This window comes from Mauremys reevesii, linkage group 8 (genome assembly GCF_016161935.1).
Source record: "Mauremys reevesii isolate NIE-2019 linkage group 8, ASM1616193v1, whole genome shotgun sequence".
Lineage (NCBI taxonomy): Eukaryota > Metazoa > Chordata > Testudines > Geoemydidae > Mauremys > Mauremys reevesii.
This window is the reverse complement of record NC_052630.1, coordinates 72140824-72162338: the sequence shown is the minus strand read 5'-3', so window position 1 is coordinate 72162338 and position 21515 is coordinate 72140824. Positions and strand designations below refer to the sequence as shown.

The following is a 21515-nucleotide window of genomic DNA, read 5'->3' as shown; positions in this document are numbered from 1 at the left end:
ATTTCTATTATGGGAGTCCAGATGCTCCCATCTCTCATTGGTGCTGTACAAACACATAAAAAGACATAGTCCCTGCCCCAAAGAGCTTACAGTCTAGGAAGCAGATAGGGAAAGTTACTGATTAGCATTTTTTAAACACACTTGTCTTTATCTTTCCTGAAATTAGAAAAAGGCCCTTCGGGAGAAATGGCTCTTGGATGGCCTGAGTGCTCTCACGCCAAAAGAGCAAGAAAAAATGCAAAAGCACAATAGAGAAGACCAGGAACGGACCAACGACCTGGAACAAAGCATCCTCAGGTACAGCACTAATTTGTTGTGGCCCCCTATAGTCATTAAAATGGTTCATTCTTAAAAGCATGAAGAAAAGGAGAGGTCCCACCCTCCATTGTTACAGGTAAAATGAAGCATCAGCTAAGGCTAATAATTTGCAGTGTTTTATTTAATTCCAAGGGTGCGATACAGTCTTTAATATATTTGAAGGGCTTCTACAACTATCAGAAGTATAGCATGTGGGTTTGAAAGTCATTATTCCTACTAATCTATACAATACCCCTGAAGGATTTGTTTTCCTGACTCCAAATTCACCATTCATACTGTACTCTACAGAGGCAAGCACCAGCATGTGGATTTTGCTCAGAGATGCTAACAAGTTGAATGAATATTTTAGTAAGTCAGATAATGCACACTTAAAATTAAGATAACCAATAAGTTCTTAAGTTTAGCTAGAGAACATGTAGCCTTCAAAACTTGACTTAGAGGTACTATATTGTGATGTGGAATGCTTTGCAAGGGGTCATGTAATCATTCGTGCCCTGTGATTCTCTCTTGTCCTGCTCACACTCATAACCCATAGTGTTAAGCCCATCCTAAACATAATCCTCAGAACCCTCCCACAGAGTCCTTCCTTTACCCTTTCGCTACCTCATCTTACCAGTTTCTACAAATCTCACAGCTTGGCTCTCCACCACATATAGCTATTTTTAAAGCGACATAAGCAGATTCAGACATGGTGGCCCTATTTGATCATAGATATGGTCTTCAGGATTGTTAGCCACATTCAGTACTTCTTGAATGCTGTGGGGTTTGTACTGTACACATGTTGTAGCTCCTCTGTGGCTAGGAGTACCAACGTTTGCTCAGTGAGGACTATAGCAAAGATGAAGAGCTGTTTCTTTAGATCCACAAAATTGCCTTGTCCCTGGAATCTTGCTGAGGCTTCTTCCTACTTTATTTTAATTTAACAGCATCTTCATCTGAAGAGTCCTCTTCCTCAGCTCTCCTCCCCCGCACACCCCTTTGGCTAAATTGTCATCAAGATTATCTCCCATCCACCTCCTCCCTACTTCCTGTCGTCTTGGTACAAGTGATATTTGTTTGCTGATAGGCAGCACTGCTGTGCCAGCTTGTGTCCCTTAATTAGAGCGATTCCTTCCGTGAAACACTTTTCCCAAGGAGAATCGCTTTTTGAGTACATCAGTGGAATGCTTTGTTGTGGTGACAAGGGTATAGCTGCCTAGCTGGTTGTAAGACCCAGTTAAAATGCACCATCAACGTGATTGTCAAATATTACACACATGCACAGGGAAGGATAGGCTCAGGACCAAGCAGAGGACACACAGCATGCTGTGAGCTGCTGTCCTATTGTTAAGGCCCCAACGAATCCGGTTTCTCTGATATACCAGGAGGAGATTTTTTCAAAGGCTCACAGACTTTCAGTAGGAGTGGGGCATCGACCTCTGCTTTGAGCCTTTGAGAAGAGAAAGAAAAAACCTAGCCTCCCCAGCAATTTTTTTAAATGCTATTTTTAAAGCCATAGAATCAGGTCAAGAATGTTCATGTTTTTCCTTTCTCCTCCCTGTAGCAGTCCTCTGCACTGTTTCAAATTCATTCAGTGGCACCTAAATAAAGAACAGACAGTGCCCTTATCCTGCAGCTCTGTGAATAGTAGTAGAGCTAAAATGAGAGCTATTGAACTCCTGACAGATTAAATGCCTTGGAGACCAAGACACCCCAGCAGGAAAGTACTATAACTCCAGAGTATAAATCCAATTTGTCACCTGATCAAGGTACCTTAAGTGCTCTCTGTGCCTGAGTCATAGTATCTGGCAGGTCTCATAGCAACAGTTGCTGCAGGTCTCCTGCATCCTATCAGTAGAGAGGACTTAGAATTAGCATCAAAATAACTCCTACGGTATTAGCTCAAAGCTTTCAGCAAGTTTTTAAATCCTTATAATAAATGGTCAGACTATTGCATAAAAAAAACTCTACATTCTTAATATTGACTTAACCAGGTTTCTAATAAGGTTAAATCCTACTAGAATCACCCATGTAGTGATGATATTTTTGTATCTCTTACTATGCTTGATTCCTAAGGACTGTTAAGGATGTTGCAGAATCTCATTATAGAGTACATACTGCCCTTTGATGCTGCCTTTATTCAAAATATAGCCCTTATTTCCTCATGCACAGGAGGCTGTATACACTGATAGTACACTTTCTTTTGCACCATATGGAACATTAATTGCATATCACTTATTGTTCTTACTGTAAAGCCAATATACTGTAAAGGAGAGAACCTCCCCATAAAACAGAACTAAATACTTCTTTGTATTTCAGGGAGGTGGATTAGAATCAGAGCCCCCACTTTTCATTGCAGGTTGAATACAAAAGTAGACAAAGGGTAAAAATTTCAGAAGGGCCTAAAGGACTTAGGTTCCAAAGTCCATTTTCAAAGGTGACTTAAGACACTTAGATGCAGGTAGGCTCTTAGTGAGATTTTCAAAAGCACCTAGGCATCGAAATCCTATTTACTTCAATGGGAGTTAAGCGCCTAGATACTTCTGAAAATCCCACTAAGCACCTATCTGCATCTTTAAATGCCTATATTTAAAAATATGGCCAATAAGCTCCTAGGTCAGTTAGGCACTTTTTGTGTTCTAGATCATATTTTTACCAAAGCCTAGTTTGTGATTCTGGTTCAGATGTAGCAAAAGCTTCACAGCAACAATAATTCTCATGAGAGTTGGCCCCGAGATGTTGAAAATCTCACAGCTGGCCTTGCAAGATTTCTACTATTTGGAAATAAAACTACATAAAACCAGCTCATAGATATAAGTGTCATCTAATCCATAATCTAGACGTGATTCAGCCTTGAACCTGAGCCCAAGCATAACCCTCCAACACAGATCCAAAGACTTCCATGTCCCTAGCCCATCTCTGATAGTTTTCCATTATTTTTACATTTACTAGCAGAAAACTATCAAATAGCTTAGTTATAGAATACAAATATCCATTATATTCCTAGTGGAATTTTAGCCTGAGAGTTTTTAATTGTTTCCACTATATCTTCACTGAAGATCTATTCGCAAATCCCTTCCCCAAACACAGTGTTTTCCTGTATACCGGGAAGCCAATTTTTAAAAAGCTAGCTTCTATTGCTGTGCCTGTAAATTCCAGGTACAAACAATTGTAAAAGCAAATTTGAGCCTTCAGTTGTTTACAGGCATGATTAACATGCCATGGGTGTCTATGCACCTGACTGTGACTACAAATCAGTTATTTAGATTGCAAAATTATTTTAATTACTCCCACAATCGTTTACAGATGCAAAATCAGCTTAGTTAAACTGAGGGTGAAAATTTCATCCTAAAACTCCATTGCCCCCCATCACTAAAAGGTTCCTCTCTTCATATTAGACTACTTCATTTTGCTACTCATGAATAGTAGAACCCAGAACTGTTGCTGATTTTGTGTGCACCCTTGTGGCAGGTGACCTTTTGCAGTGCAACATGGACATTTTCACAGCTCTGTGCTATTATTATTTGCGTCATCTACTTAATTTTGTTGCCTAGCTAACTTTTCCTTCACTTTGACCTTTCTTTGCAAGCACAGATCATTTTCTCCTCCAGATGATTTCCACTTCTTCTTGATGCACATACAAAATATCCTAGCTTTAATTGGAGTGCAAAGAGAGCCTGACACAAATGGCATGAGTATAAAATGCAAAAGGTTAACTGCCAAGGGAAATACAGCACAGAGAGATTCACTGTACTCACTTTATGAAGAAAAGATCTAGTTATGATGTAATGCTACTTAAATAGAATGAAGATTGGTAAATATCACTTAGTTTTGTTTTGAATGTGCTGTGTTTGAGAGAATGTAGAAAGGAATCAGTGCTATTACTCAGCAAAATTATTTCCAGAAAGATATGAGCGAACTGAAGTGTAGAACAAATCACACACACACACGGCTCTTTCACATAACTCACATTCTTAAAGCTAACACATTTGGCAGCCAAAGAACTACATTCAGAACCATTGTAAAATACTGCTGGGGATGCTCAGAGCTCTGAGCCATGGTGTTCTCTCTCTCTGCCTCATCAGGAGTGAGTTTTGCTGGAGGGTAGAGTGTGTGTCAGCTCCCCCGCACTCCCTCCAATCTGTCTCCTCACCAGCCAATTCGACACTCTTCCAGTCTTCATCTTGCCTAGCAGGTAAAAGTCAGTGAACTCCAGCCCCAGAGCTCCTCAGAGATGCCTCTCTTCAATGCACAGACCATCATTGCACATTCACAGAAAATACTACATTTGTTGCTCCTTTAAAGAGTCAATGCATTTCAGCTCATTAATGTAGCTGATATTTGACACTCTTATTTCAGTCACAGCACTGAACTGGTTTATAGTAAAGGTAAAACAAGTTTGCTACATAAAAAGCCATAGATTTAAGTGATACCAAGTACTAGGAAGTAAAGGTAGAAAGGTTTACAAACAAACAAAGGTTTACAAACAAGCAAAAGAAATAATACACTTTCTAAAGGGCACAGAATTAATTTAGCAAGCTGCAGAATTCATTCAAGGTAGTTTCCTCACCAATATTCCTTTTCGAGCAATGGCTGATAGCTCGTAGCCAGGTCCTGGCTTTCCTTGTCTCCTCAGGTGAATTATAACTTAGTCTTTCTGTGTGTCCTTATATCTCAAAGTCTGCCTTTCTTTCCAGGGTCAAATTGATCCCCTGGAGTTCAGTCTGCGGTCTCCTCCAGGAGACCAACTTCATCTTGATTAAGGTGTCCCCTGGTGTATTCCAATGTGATGGTTCCTGCTGCAATTTTACAATGTAACTGTCCCTATAACAATTCCCCATGCCAAATGACTGGGAATTGTCCTTCTGTTTACCACACTCATAAATTGCAATCCCACCATCGCTGATCAACCATGCTTTGTTTGTATTCAGCTCCTGGGCAGACCTGTTTTCTACTTTGTTCAAATACAGACTTTTAAATCCAATATCAGAGGCCATCCACACTCAGCATTGTCACATACATTTCACAAGGATATTATTGACCGGTCTGTTGTGACTTGTCAAATGATACCTCACAAGGCATATTTTGTATAAATATTTATTGCAATAGCGTGTAGGGTGTGAATACGAGAGTACCTAGGGTCACACCCAGGTCTGACATAATACAATTTAATTCCCAGAGAATTTAAAAGACAACAAAACAGGAATCAAGCTGAAATGAGTAACACTCCAGGAAGTACAAAGGTATAATGGGATGATGTTAGCTGTTGAAAGCATGATCTGAATATCATCAAATTCTCTGTGAATTAAATTGCATTATGTCAGACCTGGGTGTGACCCTAGGTACCCTTGTAGTCACACCCTACACACTATTGCAATAAATATTTATATTATATATAAATAATAATTTTAATATTAAATTCTAATACCACAAAATAATTGGGGTTTGATCAAACTGTAACAAGCTAAAACTCTATTCAGAGCAAAACGTAGCATAAAAGCATTAAAATCTTTGAAAGTGAAAGCCTCACCATCTTAGTGCTGATCTATCAATGGCCCTGTGTGGGTGTGCCAAAGAGGAGAGAAGGTGTAAGAAACTCCCATCATTTCACCAAGCCTGCTAGGCATAGTTCAGCTGTCTGCACACAGGGGCACAAAAGATAGTGACCTCCTAACACTAACCAGGCCAGAATGGGTGTGGCTATGGTCCAACCTTCCTGCACGCAGGTAAGTGCTTGCAGGTGAGCACAGTTACACCTTTTAAAAGATATAGCAAGACCTACTCCTGGTCAGACTGCCGAGCCCCTCTGTTCTGCATTATACAGGTGTAATAGCTCTGTCTACCATTGGTGGAGATCTAGCTGTGCTTTAAAGGTTTTCAGGACCTTAATATACAAGAAAAACCTAACATGAGCACCTCACAATCATTAATGGATTTTATCCTCAACACCTGTGAGAGGTAGGGAGTCATTATCCCTAGTTTACAGATGGAGAATTGAAGCATGGGGTAGATTAAGGCCCAGACCACAAAAAGATTTAGGCACCTAACTCCTATTGAAATCAATGGGAGTTAGGCCCCCTAAATACCTTTAAGGATCTGAACCTAAGTATCTTGCACAAGATCACAAGGAAGTCAGCGTGTGAGCAGGGAGTTGAACCTAAGTCTTACAAATCTTAGTATAATGTCTATTCCAATAGCCAGTCTTCCTACCACTATGCTATAACTACCTATCCAACAGCTCTGAAAGAGAAGACAGATACATTGCTCATGTGCACACTTGCCACTGAGTAACAATATATTATTGAAAATCCCAGAGAAAGAATTTTACTGTTCATCTGAATGTCAAACTGGAGAGTGGATGGCACATGTACTGCCAAGGGGTGAGTTATTCTGTGCTTCTTTCTTTCTCGCTCTTCTTTAAGAAAAACACGTACATTCCTTTAAGGAATATTGCAGCATTTCTTTAGCTCCTGGTTTCTTTCTGCTGTGATTTTATTAAATACAGAAAGTAGGATTTAAGTGGTTCCAAGTAGTAACAGCCAGAACAAAGTAAGTCACCAAGCAAAATAAAATAAAATGTTGCAGGCAGGTTCATAGTGAATGCATCTATCTTTCCCTCTCTTCCCCATAAGGGGCCTCCAGTTTGAAGCATTTCTTTTTTGGAGTGCCCAGTAGATCCCGTCAAGGGTTAATTTGTGCCGGTTAATCCTCCAGAACACAAGCAGGATTTCTGTTTTTTTAGATAAACGAGAGAGTTCCGTTCTTTGTATCAATACTGAACAATTAACAGTGACCTGAACCAAAACTGCAGGCAAATAGTTCAACACTCAGGTTACGACAGGAATAGCACTCACTGTATCTATCCCATAATACCATGTTTACATGGTAGAGGTTACAGGGCATAAAGCCAAACATTCTCTGCTGAGGGTGCAAACTGGCTGCAGGATCAGGTAGACATATTTTGTCACTTAACTTGACAGCTTGGTTGCAAAAACAGTTCATTCTCCGTAGAATTAGTTGCTAAACAACTTATTTTAAAAAAGATCAGAACAACATAATGTTACCAAGCACCATCCAGCCAGTTAGGAATATCCAGTATACTCCCAATTATCCAAACAGCAATGGGAACATGGATTTTATTCAGATACTCAGGAATTTGGATAATTGAGAGGGCAGGAGCCATTCAGCAGTGGAGTGGCCTCCCCTGCAGCCTGGGGCTTGTCCTCTGCCTCTTCCTCACAGTCCTGACCAGGGGTGTTTGCTCTGCCCACCAGGATTGCAGGCTTCTCTACACCTTGCACCTGCAGGGATTCGGTGTCCCCAGCCCAATGGCAGCCAGGAAGCCCTCTGCAACTCTGCTGTCATGGCCTCACTTAGTCATTCCTGTGACAGTGGTCTGCCACAGGAGCCATCCAGCAGCAGGGTGGCCTCCCCTGCTATAGACTCTAGTCCTCCTCCTTGCAGTCCTGGCCCAGGGTCTCTGATTAATTACTTGAACCTCTGCATTATCCGAATCCCTCCCTTGTCCCCCAGCATTAGATACCTGCCCTCTGCAGCATGTATTTCATGCATCTCATGCTGCAGGACAAGGACAGGGTTCAGATAAGGGGAGGTTTGGATAATAGGGTTTCAGAAAAACAGACGCATACTGTAATTTATGAAGGGAAGTTATGGCTAGGTGGAGTCCAGAGCTGCTAAAATGTTGGGCTCACCCAAAACAAGTTGCCTCCCTGCCCCGAACTGACTTTTCCTCTCTTTCTGGTATCCTCCAGTCAGACTCTTGTCTTTTTTCCACTTCTGGGTCCTTGATCTTTCTTCCAGGTGAGGCAGAGCTGCCTCTTCCCGCAGGCAGCAGCAATCAGCTGTGTGCTGTACTGTTTCCCAAGTCAGTCATTGCTCTGATTGGGCACCCTCCGACTTGAAGTCCCAGTTCCACAGAGCCTGCCTTAATCTACTCCTGATAGAAATGGGAAACTGCCTCAATCCCTCATAGACAAATACCCACATCATGTATTTAATATCCGTAGATATGCCCAGCTTCCCTACACCTGAAACCTGTACAAAGCAGTGAAAACCTCCAAAGATAAGTACCCCATAGCAGCCAAATTCCTCTTAGAGCATATATATTTTTTAAAACTTAAACACTAAGAATGGGAAATAGTTAAATATGAGAACTTTTTTTCCCCACTAGAACATTTAAACATTTCTAAATCAGATTTTAAAAAAATAATTACAAAAAGCTGTTCTGGCACAATTTTCAGCCTCTCCAGCTATGCATGTGAATCTTTGAACACATATAGTGCAGGGCTTTTGCAAGAATGCATCCCTACAAGTTTCAGTGTGCAAATGTATAAGATTCTTTGCAAACTGACACTAAACATTTTATACATAAACATGAAATGGCAGGAACAAGTGCAAAAGCATTTATTTTAGATCCAGATCCAATGCCCACTGAAGTCAATGGGAATCTTTCACTGAATCCAGTGGAAAGGTACCTATGGACTTAGGTGGAGTTGGCTTAGGACCATGGTTATTGTTCTCTATTGTGGGGTTGAATAACATATAGCAGGGCTGGTGAGAAAACGAGCCTTCCTTTTCACAAAAAATTACAAAGTTTCAAAACCTTCATGACATTTTCCTCAATCCAATCCCGTTCAGTGAAACACTTCAGTTTCAACAAAACAGCATTTTTGATGATAAAAAGTTGTGCTGACATGTTTTTGACCAGCTCTAACAGACAGTTCTGCATAACAACAACAAAAGAGAGAGGGAGGGAAAAAAGAACAGTGATTCCCTAGGTATACAGAGAGGCCACACACAACTACTAAGAAGACATGGTGAAATCCAGCATAGACCAAGAGATGAATTCTTTCAGCTGGGTATCAGTGTGTCTCTTCTGTAACAATAAAGGCTTTAAAGGCAACCAGACAGCCAACATGTCTGGCAGGGAGGCTATTTTGGGTTAGTACTATTGAAATCTGGAAGGGAGATAGCAGGATCTCCAGTAATGGAAACACTGTCTTATTAATACCCAAATTTAGTTTACTAAATATTCGTGAAATATCTGTACTCTTTGCAAAACACAGTGGTATTTTAGATTTATGCTTGCATTGTATCTAATCTGCTAATAGAGACCTTTGGTTACAGCCAGGCATGACCCAAGAATTTTTCCTGTAATAAATGGGTCCCTTAAAATGACTTGTTACAGAACACCTCATCCAAGTGGGAAGAAGGTTCAGAAAGGGGATATCATTAATAACCCACTTACATATATCTTGCTTATCGAAGCTGACAAGCTTCTCTTGCAAACTGACTGGCTGCAATTGTGAGGCTATTACCTTGTTCACTTTGAGACCGTGTCTCAGCAAGCACAATAAATGTTCAGCTTTCCATGCTGCCTGTCCTTGGTGCATTGAATCAGCATTTCTGGTCGTATTACTGTTCTTCTGAAAAGAGATACTTCCAGAGATGTGGAGCCAGCACTTCTTCCACAGAGCAGGATGTATAGAAACGTTGAGTTATACTGGTAAAGGGCACATGACAGGAAGGAGGATTTTACTGATAGCTGGGACATGGGTCCATCTACTTAAAACTGGTCAATGTTGTAAAGTTGTAGAAGGTATGCATCCAGTTCTCTACTTGTACTAAGGTGTGCCACATCTAAAACCCCAACATCACAGTACTTTGCATTTATGCATCACCCTTCCTTCCACAATGAATCAAGCCTCATGCAGTAACATGCCTGGGAGTCAGGTATTGTTACACCCTGTTTACGGATTGTAAAGTGAGAGACAGAGACGGGACGGGGGAGGTAAATGTTCAAATTCTACCCTCTATATGTAGACTTGTGCACACACATACAGAGGAGCAAGTGTTAGAATAGTCATCCCCCAACCCCTTGTCACTGAGTATCTGTAAATCAGTTGTTCTTGGTCCCAAACAAATGAAAGGGAAAGAAGTAAAGCTTTAATCCCAGTCTCCATCGAAGCTTTTGTATGTGGGTGACTTTGTTTTTGCCAGATACACAATTAACACTGGTTGGAAGCATTTGTGCTAGTATCTTTTAAAATACTATTATCATCACCATTATGATTAACAATAACAATTGTTTTCTAAAATTGAAATAATTACACTGGAGAAAGATAATGAGATCACTTTATTGGTTTACTTTAGTCCTACAAAGTGAACTTTAGTTATTTGTAGCTGGGTTTTAAAACTCAAACAAGTGCTCATAATCCCAGTTCCACTGTGTGCCAGCTACAAGGAAGGAATGTTTTTATCTCCAAGGGCAGCAGTTTAGCTCTCTGTATCTTCCGCCATTCTTTTGAGCTCACTTCTGCCATCCTTGCTCACACAGTAGTACCTTACTCTACAAGAAGTCCATCTGAAATCATTGCAGCAATTTATGTAGTACCGGACTAATCCACATTATGTAAAAATTGTCAGAATCTGGCCCCATAATTATAAATGGTGTAAATTGTTGTTATAACTTTCCTACCACCAAGCAATCAAATTGCTTTGCTTGTTCTAGAACATGGGAGAATGGTGATCCAGAAGAATTGAGCAAATAAACACATTCACCCCACTGTCTGTGAACTGGCCTAATATCTTAAGTCATTGTTATGGGGAGGTGAACACCATTTTAGTTGTGATAATACTTGAGAGAGTTTAGTTAAAGGTGAAGAAATCCTTTAGGGGCCTCCTTTCCTCCCTCCATCCCCTTCTAAAAGAGTTAATAAGGAAATTTTATCAGGGTGCCTTAAATCGGTTTATTTTCAAAGTATCCTCTGAAGAGATCTGTGACAAACACATTGGCCTGTAAAAACAACAGGCGTATTCTGATTTCACACCTTCCTAAATCAAGAGCAAATCAGTTACATCAGTGTAAAAATGATGTAAGTGTGAGAGGAATCAGGTGCATCTATATCGCTATAGGAAATATACTGTAAGCATAATTGCATTTTAATACATATTCTGTAAATATATTATGCTTGCAGACTTGAGAAAGAAATTGAAGCTCTGGAAAAAGAAGAGATGAAAATCTCAGTTAATGAACAGGCAATTTTAAAGAAGCTTAAATCAGTTGAGAGAACAGCAGAAGATATCTTAAAGGTTGGTGTTACAACACTTCAGAAACAGGATTCTTTAATTCATTGTTATAACAAATAGATTTTAGTAAAGAGGAATTGAATGGATCGTGGCACTGATAATGAGATATGAGGTATTTCACCTCAGTAGTTCAAATCTAACACAGAAGAGTGACCAAAAGATTACGCCATCCAATGGCTACATGATCTATATGGAAAGAGTTTGGTGGTTTCAGCCCATTACTCAATGGAAAAAATATCTACAGCACATCACAAAATTGCACACTGCAATTGGCAGCTTTGCAGGCAATCTCAGCAGAGAGGGCAAGGAATGAATAATGAGCATGGACACTGAGCTACCTAAACCCTTGAGATGGTCACTCCCAGCAACTATATTGTGATTACCTTGTCTCTCTAGTATCCTGGGACTGACAAGGCTACAGCTACACTATATTGTGCATCTGTCATAAGTGCACTTACAATAAAAATCTTATGGTACCATTAATCATTAGTCAGCTATGCTGACAAAATGTCAACAACATTTTTTAAAACCTTCTTATCTCCCACTTGAAATAAAAGAGAAGCCTTAACCCATAACTTCAGGAAAACCCTATCTAAACAGATTTTCAGCAATATGCCTGAAAGTCAACAAACTTGGGGCCAGATTGCACAACACTTGCTCCTGCAAATAGACTCACTGACTTCAATGAGACTACTCACAGCCATAATTGCCCTGTGGCTTTGTCAGCTCCCAGGGAAAAAGTAATTCCTGAAGTTAGGGCCCTCCACTAAGAACACCCTGTCCTCTACACTCCAGATGTACAAATCTGTGGGTTGTTCTCTAGTGTCATGTGAAACTAGGAGAGAGGCCCGCAGGAGCCAGACTCTAAGGGGCTAGATAAGGCATGCTGGCAGAGTGGAGTGGGAAAGCTTGCCTCACAACTGCAACTGCCCTGTTGAGAGGTTATTTCCATTTCCAGGTATCTTCCAGTTCAAACTGAGCTACACAAAAACATAAACAGTTGTGCAGTAGAAAAGTCTCTTGTGTTTTGAGTTAATTTCTTAAAACTGCAATAATCGCATATCACTTTTTGTTGCTCTTTCTTCATAGTCTGTGAAGGCAGCTAAAGCAGAAATTCAAGAAGGTATGTTCAACCAAAGCATTTTATACTAAATAAATAATAATAATAATAATAATAATGTTTGTTGCATGAAGGCAATGAAAAGTACTCTGGATCTCCTATTTATTTATTTTTAACAGAGGCAGTGGACTACATATATACCAACATACCTGACCTTCCAAAATCCTTCAGACCTTCTGCACTGAAAAGGGCAGGACATGCAGGAACTGAGGATGACGAGGAAAACAGAAGAGGTACAGATTGGTAGTAACTCTAGAAAGAGTGCAGATTTGGAATGGTTCATAAGCCTCTTAAAAAATTAAAGCTAACTTATTTAGGGAAAGAATAGAGAGAGTACAGATAATAGGCACAATTCTCTTCCTACTTACACACAGTAACTCCATTGTAGTCAGTTGTGTGGCACTGCTGTATAACTGGTGTACCATTAAAAATGAGGCCCAATGTTTTCTAGCACTTTCATCCAGCACTTACTTACTGTACTTGATGTAACCCCTATCTGGTTCTGATAGTAGTCCACATAATGCATTTTCCATGAGCAATTATGCCTGCTGGGTAACACAAATCTAACCATCCCTTGACCTCCATAAAGCTTCCTATCTCCCACTGTCTTTAAGACCGAGACTCTACTCCTGCATAGTATTACACTCCCTCGATTCCCATTGACTCCCACTGCTCAGCACCTTGTAGGAGTTGGCCTCAAGAGACCAAGTTTAACCTGGCTTTCTCATTTGGTGTTGCATAATGGAGCCTCAAATAGCTGATTTTCTGTCAGATGAGTCCCAACCAAAATATTGTTTCTTAATATCTTCAAACTTTGAGGAAGGCAGCAGGGGATAAAGTGGGGATTCAATCTCAGAACCGAGATCTGGATTCAAATTTCAAGGTTGACCATTTTCGCTATACTATGCTGAACCAAAAGCCTAGGTCTGAGTGCATGCCTCATTCTTTGGTGCCTTAGACTCAGGATCCAAATTCAGTGGCACAGGCCAATCTCTGCTGAAAATTGGACTACGAGATTTGACAGTTTATCCAAACCACCTATCATAAGGATAAAATCTAAATATTTGTTGCAGCTATTATGTTATCAATGTTAAGTTCTTGTTTCTCTTAACAGCATTGTTTGCCATGGAAATTAAAGTTGAGAAAGACATGAAGACTGGGGAAAGCACAGTTTTGTCTACCATACCTCTTCCATCTGATGAGTTTAAAAGTACAGGAGTAAAAGTCTATGATGATGGTAGGAAGTCAGTCTATGCAACATGGTCCAATGGCAGTTCAACACATAATGGCATAGATGAGCTTGCACCTGTTGAGGTGGAAGATCTTTTAAGAAAAGCAACTGAAAAAAATGCTAAATCTCCTACAGAGTATCACGAGCCTGTGTATGCAAACCAGTTTTACAGGCCAACAACTCCCCAGAAAGACAAATTAGTTCCTGGACGAAATTTGGAAAACACTGTTAAAAAAGAGACTAATGAACTTGGCAATCATCAAAATGAATCTTTCTATAACAAAGGCAACAGGCAACACAATGAAGAAAACGGTTTTGATCTTCCCAAATTAACACTTCCAAAGTCTCCCTCTCCAGGGTCTCAGCAAAAAGAGGGAAAGGTACACATTAGTCCAAAAACCAGGATAATACATAATGATGAAAGAGGAGTTCTACAAAAGGATTTGGAACCCTATCAGAAGACAAGAGAGAGTCATTGTGAGGCAATGTTTTTGAACTCAGAGAATACCAGTGAAAAGTCTCCTGTCACTCAGGATGCTGATGAAGATGTTAGGTACAGCATTGTTCAAGCTGTGCCATGTTATGTGGATGATACAGAACCTGTTACAATGATTTTCATGGGTTATCAGCATGTAGATGATGATGATGAAGAAGCAGCAGCAGCAAACAAAAACTTGTCCAGATATGATGGAATTATCCATGCGGAACTGGTTGTCATTGATGATGATGATGAAGAAGAAGACAGCAAATCTGAGAGACCGTCATATCATCCTGTAGGCCATTACAGTCAAGTTTACCAGCCACCCAACAAACAAATAGCAGAAGTTCCACAGAGGATCCCAGAGGGCAAAGTAGGTGGAAACATCAATAAATCATCCCACAAAAACTCCATATCCCTGCAAGAACAAGAGGAAAATTTGAGCTCTCCTATGTACCATACTCATCTCAGTGCCCAGCTATCTGGAGATGGTACAGAGGATCCCTCATTAACAGGTAATAAAAAAGGAAAGTCATGTCACTGCTGTTCACTCATGTAACAACTGATTGCATCGCTCTTTTTTCCTACTAACAATCCTTACCACTTTCCCATTCTTTTGCTGTCTTATGGACAATTACACAATTATTGGCCTATGTCTTTACTCTTTATTTGTTAACATATGTTAATCTGCATTTTTATACTGTGGAATGCTTTTTTCACCTTCAGAAATGCACTAGTTGCCATATTTTGAAATAATGATCATTTTGAAAATTAATCTCCAAAAATCTATTTCCATAATGTTCAAAGATTAAATAAAAAAGAAACAGAAACTTGACACTCTTGGATCTTCTAGAAATGCCAATTTAAAATCCTTCTTTTGGCATATGATATATAAGAATAGATTCACTTTGCTTCTGGGTGACTAATAGCATTGCTTCTTACACTATGTATCTCCTTATTGGAACATATCTGTGCCTGTGTTCTAACTACTTTCAGTATAATCTAATTTATGCCTTAAATTAGAAAGACTGTTTAGCAAGCAGCTTTATATTCTTCTTGGATCAATTTTGCCTACCTTGCCTTGACTATGTTTATGCAAATTTTAATATTTTTTCTAGCCTGATTTATTTAGATATTTTTATAATTTTTAAATTATGATAAAATGTCATTTTCCTGTCTGCATGTTAACTTCAGTCTGTCTGTATTATCTGTCTGTCTTTATTTATTAAAATACTTTACTTTTTTCTAATCTGTTAACATATACAGCCTTACACTCTTTCTTGATGCAAAATTTTATAAAAAAGTTAAAAAGAAATCCTCAAATAGCAATAGTTGTCTATCAAAGTAAGCTAGTATGTTTTATATTTATACTGTAATTTAGCTATCAGTGAAATATATCTAAAGAATAAGAGGAGCATGTTTCAATCAATTGGTAAAGGTTATATTACATTTAAAAGAAAAAGACATCATAATACATGTATAACTCAAATGTATTCAATTGAGTCCTGATCCTGCACCCCGCTCCCACCCTCCAAAATTCCCAGTAGTTTTGATTGCAGTAGACATGCAAGATTGGACCTTAGCTAACAAGCCACTGGTGATCTAGCAATAGTTAGAATATTAGGAAAAGAGTAGCAATTTAAATGCATTTCCAAAGGACAAGGATACTTCATTGTATCAAGCTAGCAATTTCAAGTAGTATTGCCTGAATATCACTGTACTTGGAGAAGTTTCTGCATAGCTATTGTGAAAGAATGCATTCACTTAATTCATGTTGTCATGGTGCATTCAGGCACCATGCAGTCAGAAATTTTAAAGTTTATTTTTCTTTCACTTTCAGAAGCTCAATTTCTTTTGGCAGATAGAAATACACTCACAGGCTGGTTCTGCCTCATTTTAACAGTAAACTAACAATTACTTCAGCGGGAATAAGGCAAGCCTTAAATGTAGTAAAAACATAAGAGAATCTGCTCCATTCTTTTAAACCATTTTTATCTTTGCGTAATTCTACTGATTTAAAAGTTGTATGAGAGAGAGGAGAAACAGGTCGTTGGATGTAATCCTGGTCCCATATACATCAATAGGAGTTTTGTCATTGACTTTGATAGGGATAGAATTTCACTCACTATGTGCAATACTATCTCTAACAATGTATTTTAAAGTTCCCAGCAGAACACGGAACAGGGCCACATCCCTCTCCTTCCCTCATCTTTTTGTCTCCACCCCTTGCCATATTAGATGATGGAAAAAGCCAGGAAATGACTAATTTTTTCAAATAGCCTTGTAGTCATACTGCTAGCTCTAAAAAGGAAACAAAAGCAGGAAAACCTCTTATATCCAAAGTAACAATGTATTACAAAGGGCTACTGCTTAGAGAAAGAAAAACTGTTTACAAATTGATAATTCTCCTGAATCCCACTACCAAATTCATCCTGGTAACACCACTGAAATCCATGGAGTTACACCAGGAATGAATCTGGCACATTACTGTTAATTGTCATCCCATTCCAAGCTCCTGTTTTATGTTTTAGACCAGTAACTCTGGGTCAGATGCTACATGTAGCATAGAGAGGAAAACAATCAACTAGGCTCTGGAGGGTTGAGGAGCCAATGGTTGCATGTGCACATGAAGAACATGTATGAGGGGCTCTGTTAAAAATGAAGGGGAAGTGGATGGCAAATGAGACTAGGGCACAGATGTCTGATGGCAAAAATTAATTTGAAAAGAATCTCCAGAGTAAATTGCTGTAGAGGTTAATGCTAGTCAGGGTCAGTTCAGAGGCACATGAGTCATGTTCTTTGCCTATGTATATGGGGATCCATGGGTTTGAACCAGAGTTTCCTACACATCCCCTTGCAGTACTAGAATTGCAGAACAAACTCCTCCCCTTTCCACATGGAAGCCATCCCCCTGAGAATGGTGGTGTACTCAGGACACCAAGGTACAGTTGCAGGCTACTGCTTCCACAGGGTCTAGCCCTAGGATTACAACTTCAAATTAAAAAAAAAAAAAAAAAAAAGTACTAGAACATTTAATTTTATTTCCAGCATGTGAATTAGGGTCTACAAATGTTTGCATGAGCCAAACACCACTCAGGGAGAGGCAAAGCACTTAGGCATAGGCGGTGAGTTGTATGGGCTCATGGTGCCTGTGGCTCCACCAATATTTAGGAACATGGGCCTGGCTCCACCAATGTTTGTGCTTACAGTGCTTTGGGGGGTCCCATGCTTCAGGGGGACTCAGGGTCCCGGGCAGCCTGGGGGATTAGCAGAAGGCCTGGTACTGGCAACAGCAAGTGACCCAGCCCCAGTCTGCCCCGCGGGCTCCTGGTGTCACTCGGGGAAGGGAGGGTGTAAACTGGAAAGAGGCAGGGTAGGGACTTGGGGGAAGGAGTGGAGTGTGGACAGGGCAGGGCAAGTTGGGGCTGGGTTGCTCACTGCAGCTGGTGTCAGGCCCCCCTGGACACATCCCCCTGAAGCATGGGCCTCCCCAAGGCATGGGGCCCAGGGCAGTTGCCCCAGTACGTCCTATGGATGGATCGTCTCTGGGTCTAGGGCAGCCTGGAGATTAAGCAGGGGGCCTGGCGCCAGCAGCAATGAGTGACCCAGCCCCAGCCCACCCCTACTCCACCCCTTCCCCAAGCACCCTCCCTTGAGCGATGCTGGGAGCCGGCAGGGTGGAGTGGGGCAGGCTGTGGCCGGGTTGCTTGCTGTTGCCAGCACTAGGCCACCCTGCCCCAGTCCATCCTAGATCCCACATCCCCTTGAAACACGAGGCCCAGAGCGGTTGACCCGATCTATCCTATGGATGGGACAGCTCTACTTGGAGCTGTTCTGGGCACCACCAAAAATTATACAAACCTGGCACCCATGCACTTAGGGTCACACAAACTAGGAGGAAGGGGATGAAACAAATAAAGGAAATATTTAGGCTGAATAGCAGGAAAATCTCCTACCAGTGACCTTTAATAGGGTGGTAGAATATTCTATCAGGAGAAGTGGTGAAAGTCTGGGCCTTCTGGCAGGGAGTTGGAGTGGATGAACTAATGTTTTCCTTACCTATTACTTTGTTGCGAAGGGGAAACACAACTGACATGCAACTACATTCATATAGAGGAAAACAGTATGCAATAAAAACTCAATAGAGAAGGAAAAAAAAGTGTTCCATACTATTTCTGTAAAGCAAGGGGCAATGTACATCCAGGTGGTCAAATTACATTTTTAAATCAAGTGCTTAACTGATCATTCTTCCAAACCATGATAGGATTCATCATCCAAAATTCCTAGATCTGAAGGTGGTAGCCACAGAGCCTTCGGACTTTGGCTTCCCCAAAGCCTAATCCGGACTGTGGTCTGCTGAGCAGGTTTTCCCCATAGATGTAGAGTATAACCTATGATTAGCAATAACTTTCAAGTTTAATATGTACACTCAGGGGCTCCCCAAGGACACTTGTTAAGCCTCATAAATCAGATAACAGATGACTAAATCCTCAACTCCACTTATCTCGCAGTAGACAGAGCTAGGCAATGCGGGGGAAGGGCGGGGGGAAGAGGGGAGGAAAAAAAATCTGTGAGTGTACTACAGAAATTACTACAGAAATTTTCTTTAAATAAAGTTGTATATCATTGTTTTAGAAAGAGCCTTAATATTTAATCACCCGTGTTTCCCTTGTAACTTTGAAGTATTATAAGTAGGCCTTTAGTACTTAGAGAAACCACATTACCGTGACAAATTGAACTTGGGGTAAGATTGTGACATTGCTGCCCCACTCCTACTCCACTGTGAACAGAATCAAATCTTCTACATATGTTAATCCAAAACAAAAAGAGAAGCTTCTAAGTGTTTAAACTAGGGCTGTCAAGCAATTAAAAATAATAATTGCAATTAATTGTGCTGTTAAACAATAGAATACCATTTATTTAAAATATGTTTGGATGTTCTCTACATTTCCAAATATATTAAATTTCAACAACACAAAATACAAAGTATATAGTGCTCATTTTATATTTATTTCTGATTACAAATATTTGTACTGTAAAAAACAAAAATAGTATTTTTCAATTCACTTAATACAAGTAGTTTAGTGCAATCACTTTATCATGAAAGTTGACCTTACAAGTGTAGAATTATGTACAAAAAATAACTGCACTCAAAAACAAAACAATGTAAAATTTTAGAGCCTACAAGTCCACTCAGTCCTATTTCTTGTTCAGCCAATTACTCAGACAAACAAGTTTGGTTACAATTTGCAGGAGATAATGCTGCCCGCTTCTTGTTCACAGTGTCACCTGAAAGTGAGAACAGGCATTCACATGGCATTGTTGTAGCCAGCCTAGCAAGATATTTATATCCAGGCTGATAACAGGTTCTGCTCGATAACAATCCAAAGCAGTACAGATTCAGATGATGAAAATGACCATGCATCAATCAGATGCCACCAGCAGAAGGTTGATTTTCTTTTTTGGTGGTTCAGGTCCACATTGGAGTGTTGCTCTTTTAAGACTTCTGAAATCATGCTCCACATTCCGTCCCTCTCAGATTTTGGAAGGCACTTCAGATTCTTAAACCTTGGATTGAGTACTGTAGCTATTTTTAGAAATCTCACATTGGTACCTTCTTTGCATTTTGTCAGTACTGTAGTGAAAGTGTTCTTAAAAATGAACAACATGCTGAGTCATCATCCGAGACTACCATAACGTGAAATATATGGCAGAATGCAGGTAAAACAGAACTGGAGACATACAATTCTCCCCAGAGGAGTTCAGTCACAAATGTAACACTTTAAAAAACAAAAACAAACAAACAAAGGAACAAAAAACGAGCGTCATCAGCATGGAAGCATGTCCTCTGGAATGGTGGCCGAAGCATGAAGGGGCATATGAATGTTTAGCATATCTGGCATATAAATACCTTGCAATGCCAGCTACAAGAGTCCCACATGAACACCTTCTTCTCACTCTCTGGTGACATTGTAAATAAGAAGTGGGCTGCAGCACCTCCCATAAATGTAAACAAACTTGTTTCCTCTTTGCAATTGGCTTCACAAGAAGTAGGACTGAGTGGACTTGTAGGCTCTAAAGTTTTGCATTGTTTTGTTTTTGAGTGCAGTTATGTAACAACAACAAAAATCTACATTTGTAAGTTACACTATCATGATAAGGAGGTTGCACTACAGTACTTGTATGAGGTAAATAGTATTTTTCTATCTTTTGTTTATCATTTTACAGTACAAATATTTGTAATCAAAAATATAAAGTGAGCAGTGTATTGTGTTGTAACTGAACTCTATTTCAAAATGTAGAAAAATATCTACAATTTTAATACATTTCAATTGGTATTCTATTGTTTAACAGGGCAATTAAAATTGCAATCAATCACAATTTGTGATTAATTTGAGTTAATCGTGTGAGTTAACTGCAATTAATCAACAGCCCTATTTTAAACTAAACCACTAAGTGAAGGCTATAAACAAAGTTTAGTTTAATTACACATGTTTTCTTTTAAACTGGTCACCTATCCAATCAAGAACCATACCAGCTGTTTGCTGTGCATTAAAGCAAAAAATAAAAAATAAAAATTAATAAGCTTTGAAATTTAGTCCACCTATCTTCTAAAAGTGTTAATGGATTCATTCTCTGTACTCTGTCTATGCTGTGAAATTACCAGCACTAATCCTTTCTACTAATTTCTTTCTATAACACTAAAATAACGCTTAGTCTGTTGGATCTAACCATTTGGGTAAGTGCATTCTTCCTTATTCTAAACAAGGAGATTAGATTCAAAAGCAGAAAGCTAATCATATTATTCATTATTTCTGTTCTCTTTTCTATCCACAGCTCTGAGGATGAGAATGGCAAAGCTGGGGAAAAAGGTGATTTAACAGTTGGAATGACATGGAACTAAAATTTAGGCTTTGTTAATCAAAAGAGAATAAAGTTAAGACTTACTTTCCGGCTGTTTTTTCTGGACTTTAATGTGTTTTGCTTATTCTAAAATGTAAATATGAATTACATATTACACATATGCAGCCCTGTCCCTCTGCAGAGACCCAGTGACTTCACTAGGATTCCCCCCCCCCCAGACATAGGGGGGCATCTGCATAGATAAACAGCGCAAACCAAATCCTGGAGTCCTTACACCTAAATAAAAAACTACTACTGACATCAATAGGAAATTTGCCCACATAAGAACCTGTCAACTTTGGCCCTATACGAGCACACACACACACGGATACACACACACACACGGTAAAGAACAGTTGCCATGAGTACAGCACGGC

At 39.8% G+C, this 21515-nt stretch overlaps 1 protein-coding gene across 3 annotated transcripts in view; it reads left to right on the top strand.

The window, feature by feature from the left end:
* The window catches only part of PALMD (palmdelphin), a 66546-nt gene extending 45337 nt beyond the window's left edge, over positions 1-21209 (top strand). For all 3 annotated transcript variants that reach the window (XM_039486394.1, XM_039486396.1, XM_039486395.1), the window contains 6 exons: positions 167-297; positions 11295-11409; positions 12496-12529; positions 12646-12759; positions 13641-14750; positions 21073-21209. In XM_039486394.1, the coding sequence (XP_039342328.1) occupies positions 167-297; positions 11295-11409; positions 12496-12529; positions 12646-12759; positions 13641-14750; positions 21073-21116 (1548 nt within the window). In that variant the 3' untranslated portion in view covers positions 21117-21209. The remainder of the gene's footprint in view (positions 1-166; positions 298-11294; positions 11410-12495; positions 12530-12645; positions 12760-13640; positions 14751-21072) is intronic.
* Positions 21210-21515: the final 306 nt, after the last annotated feature.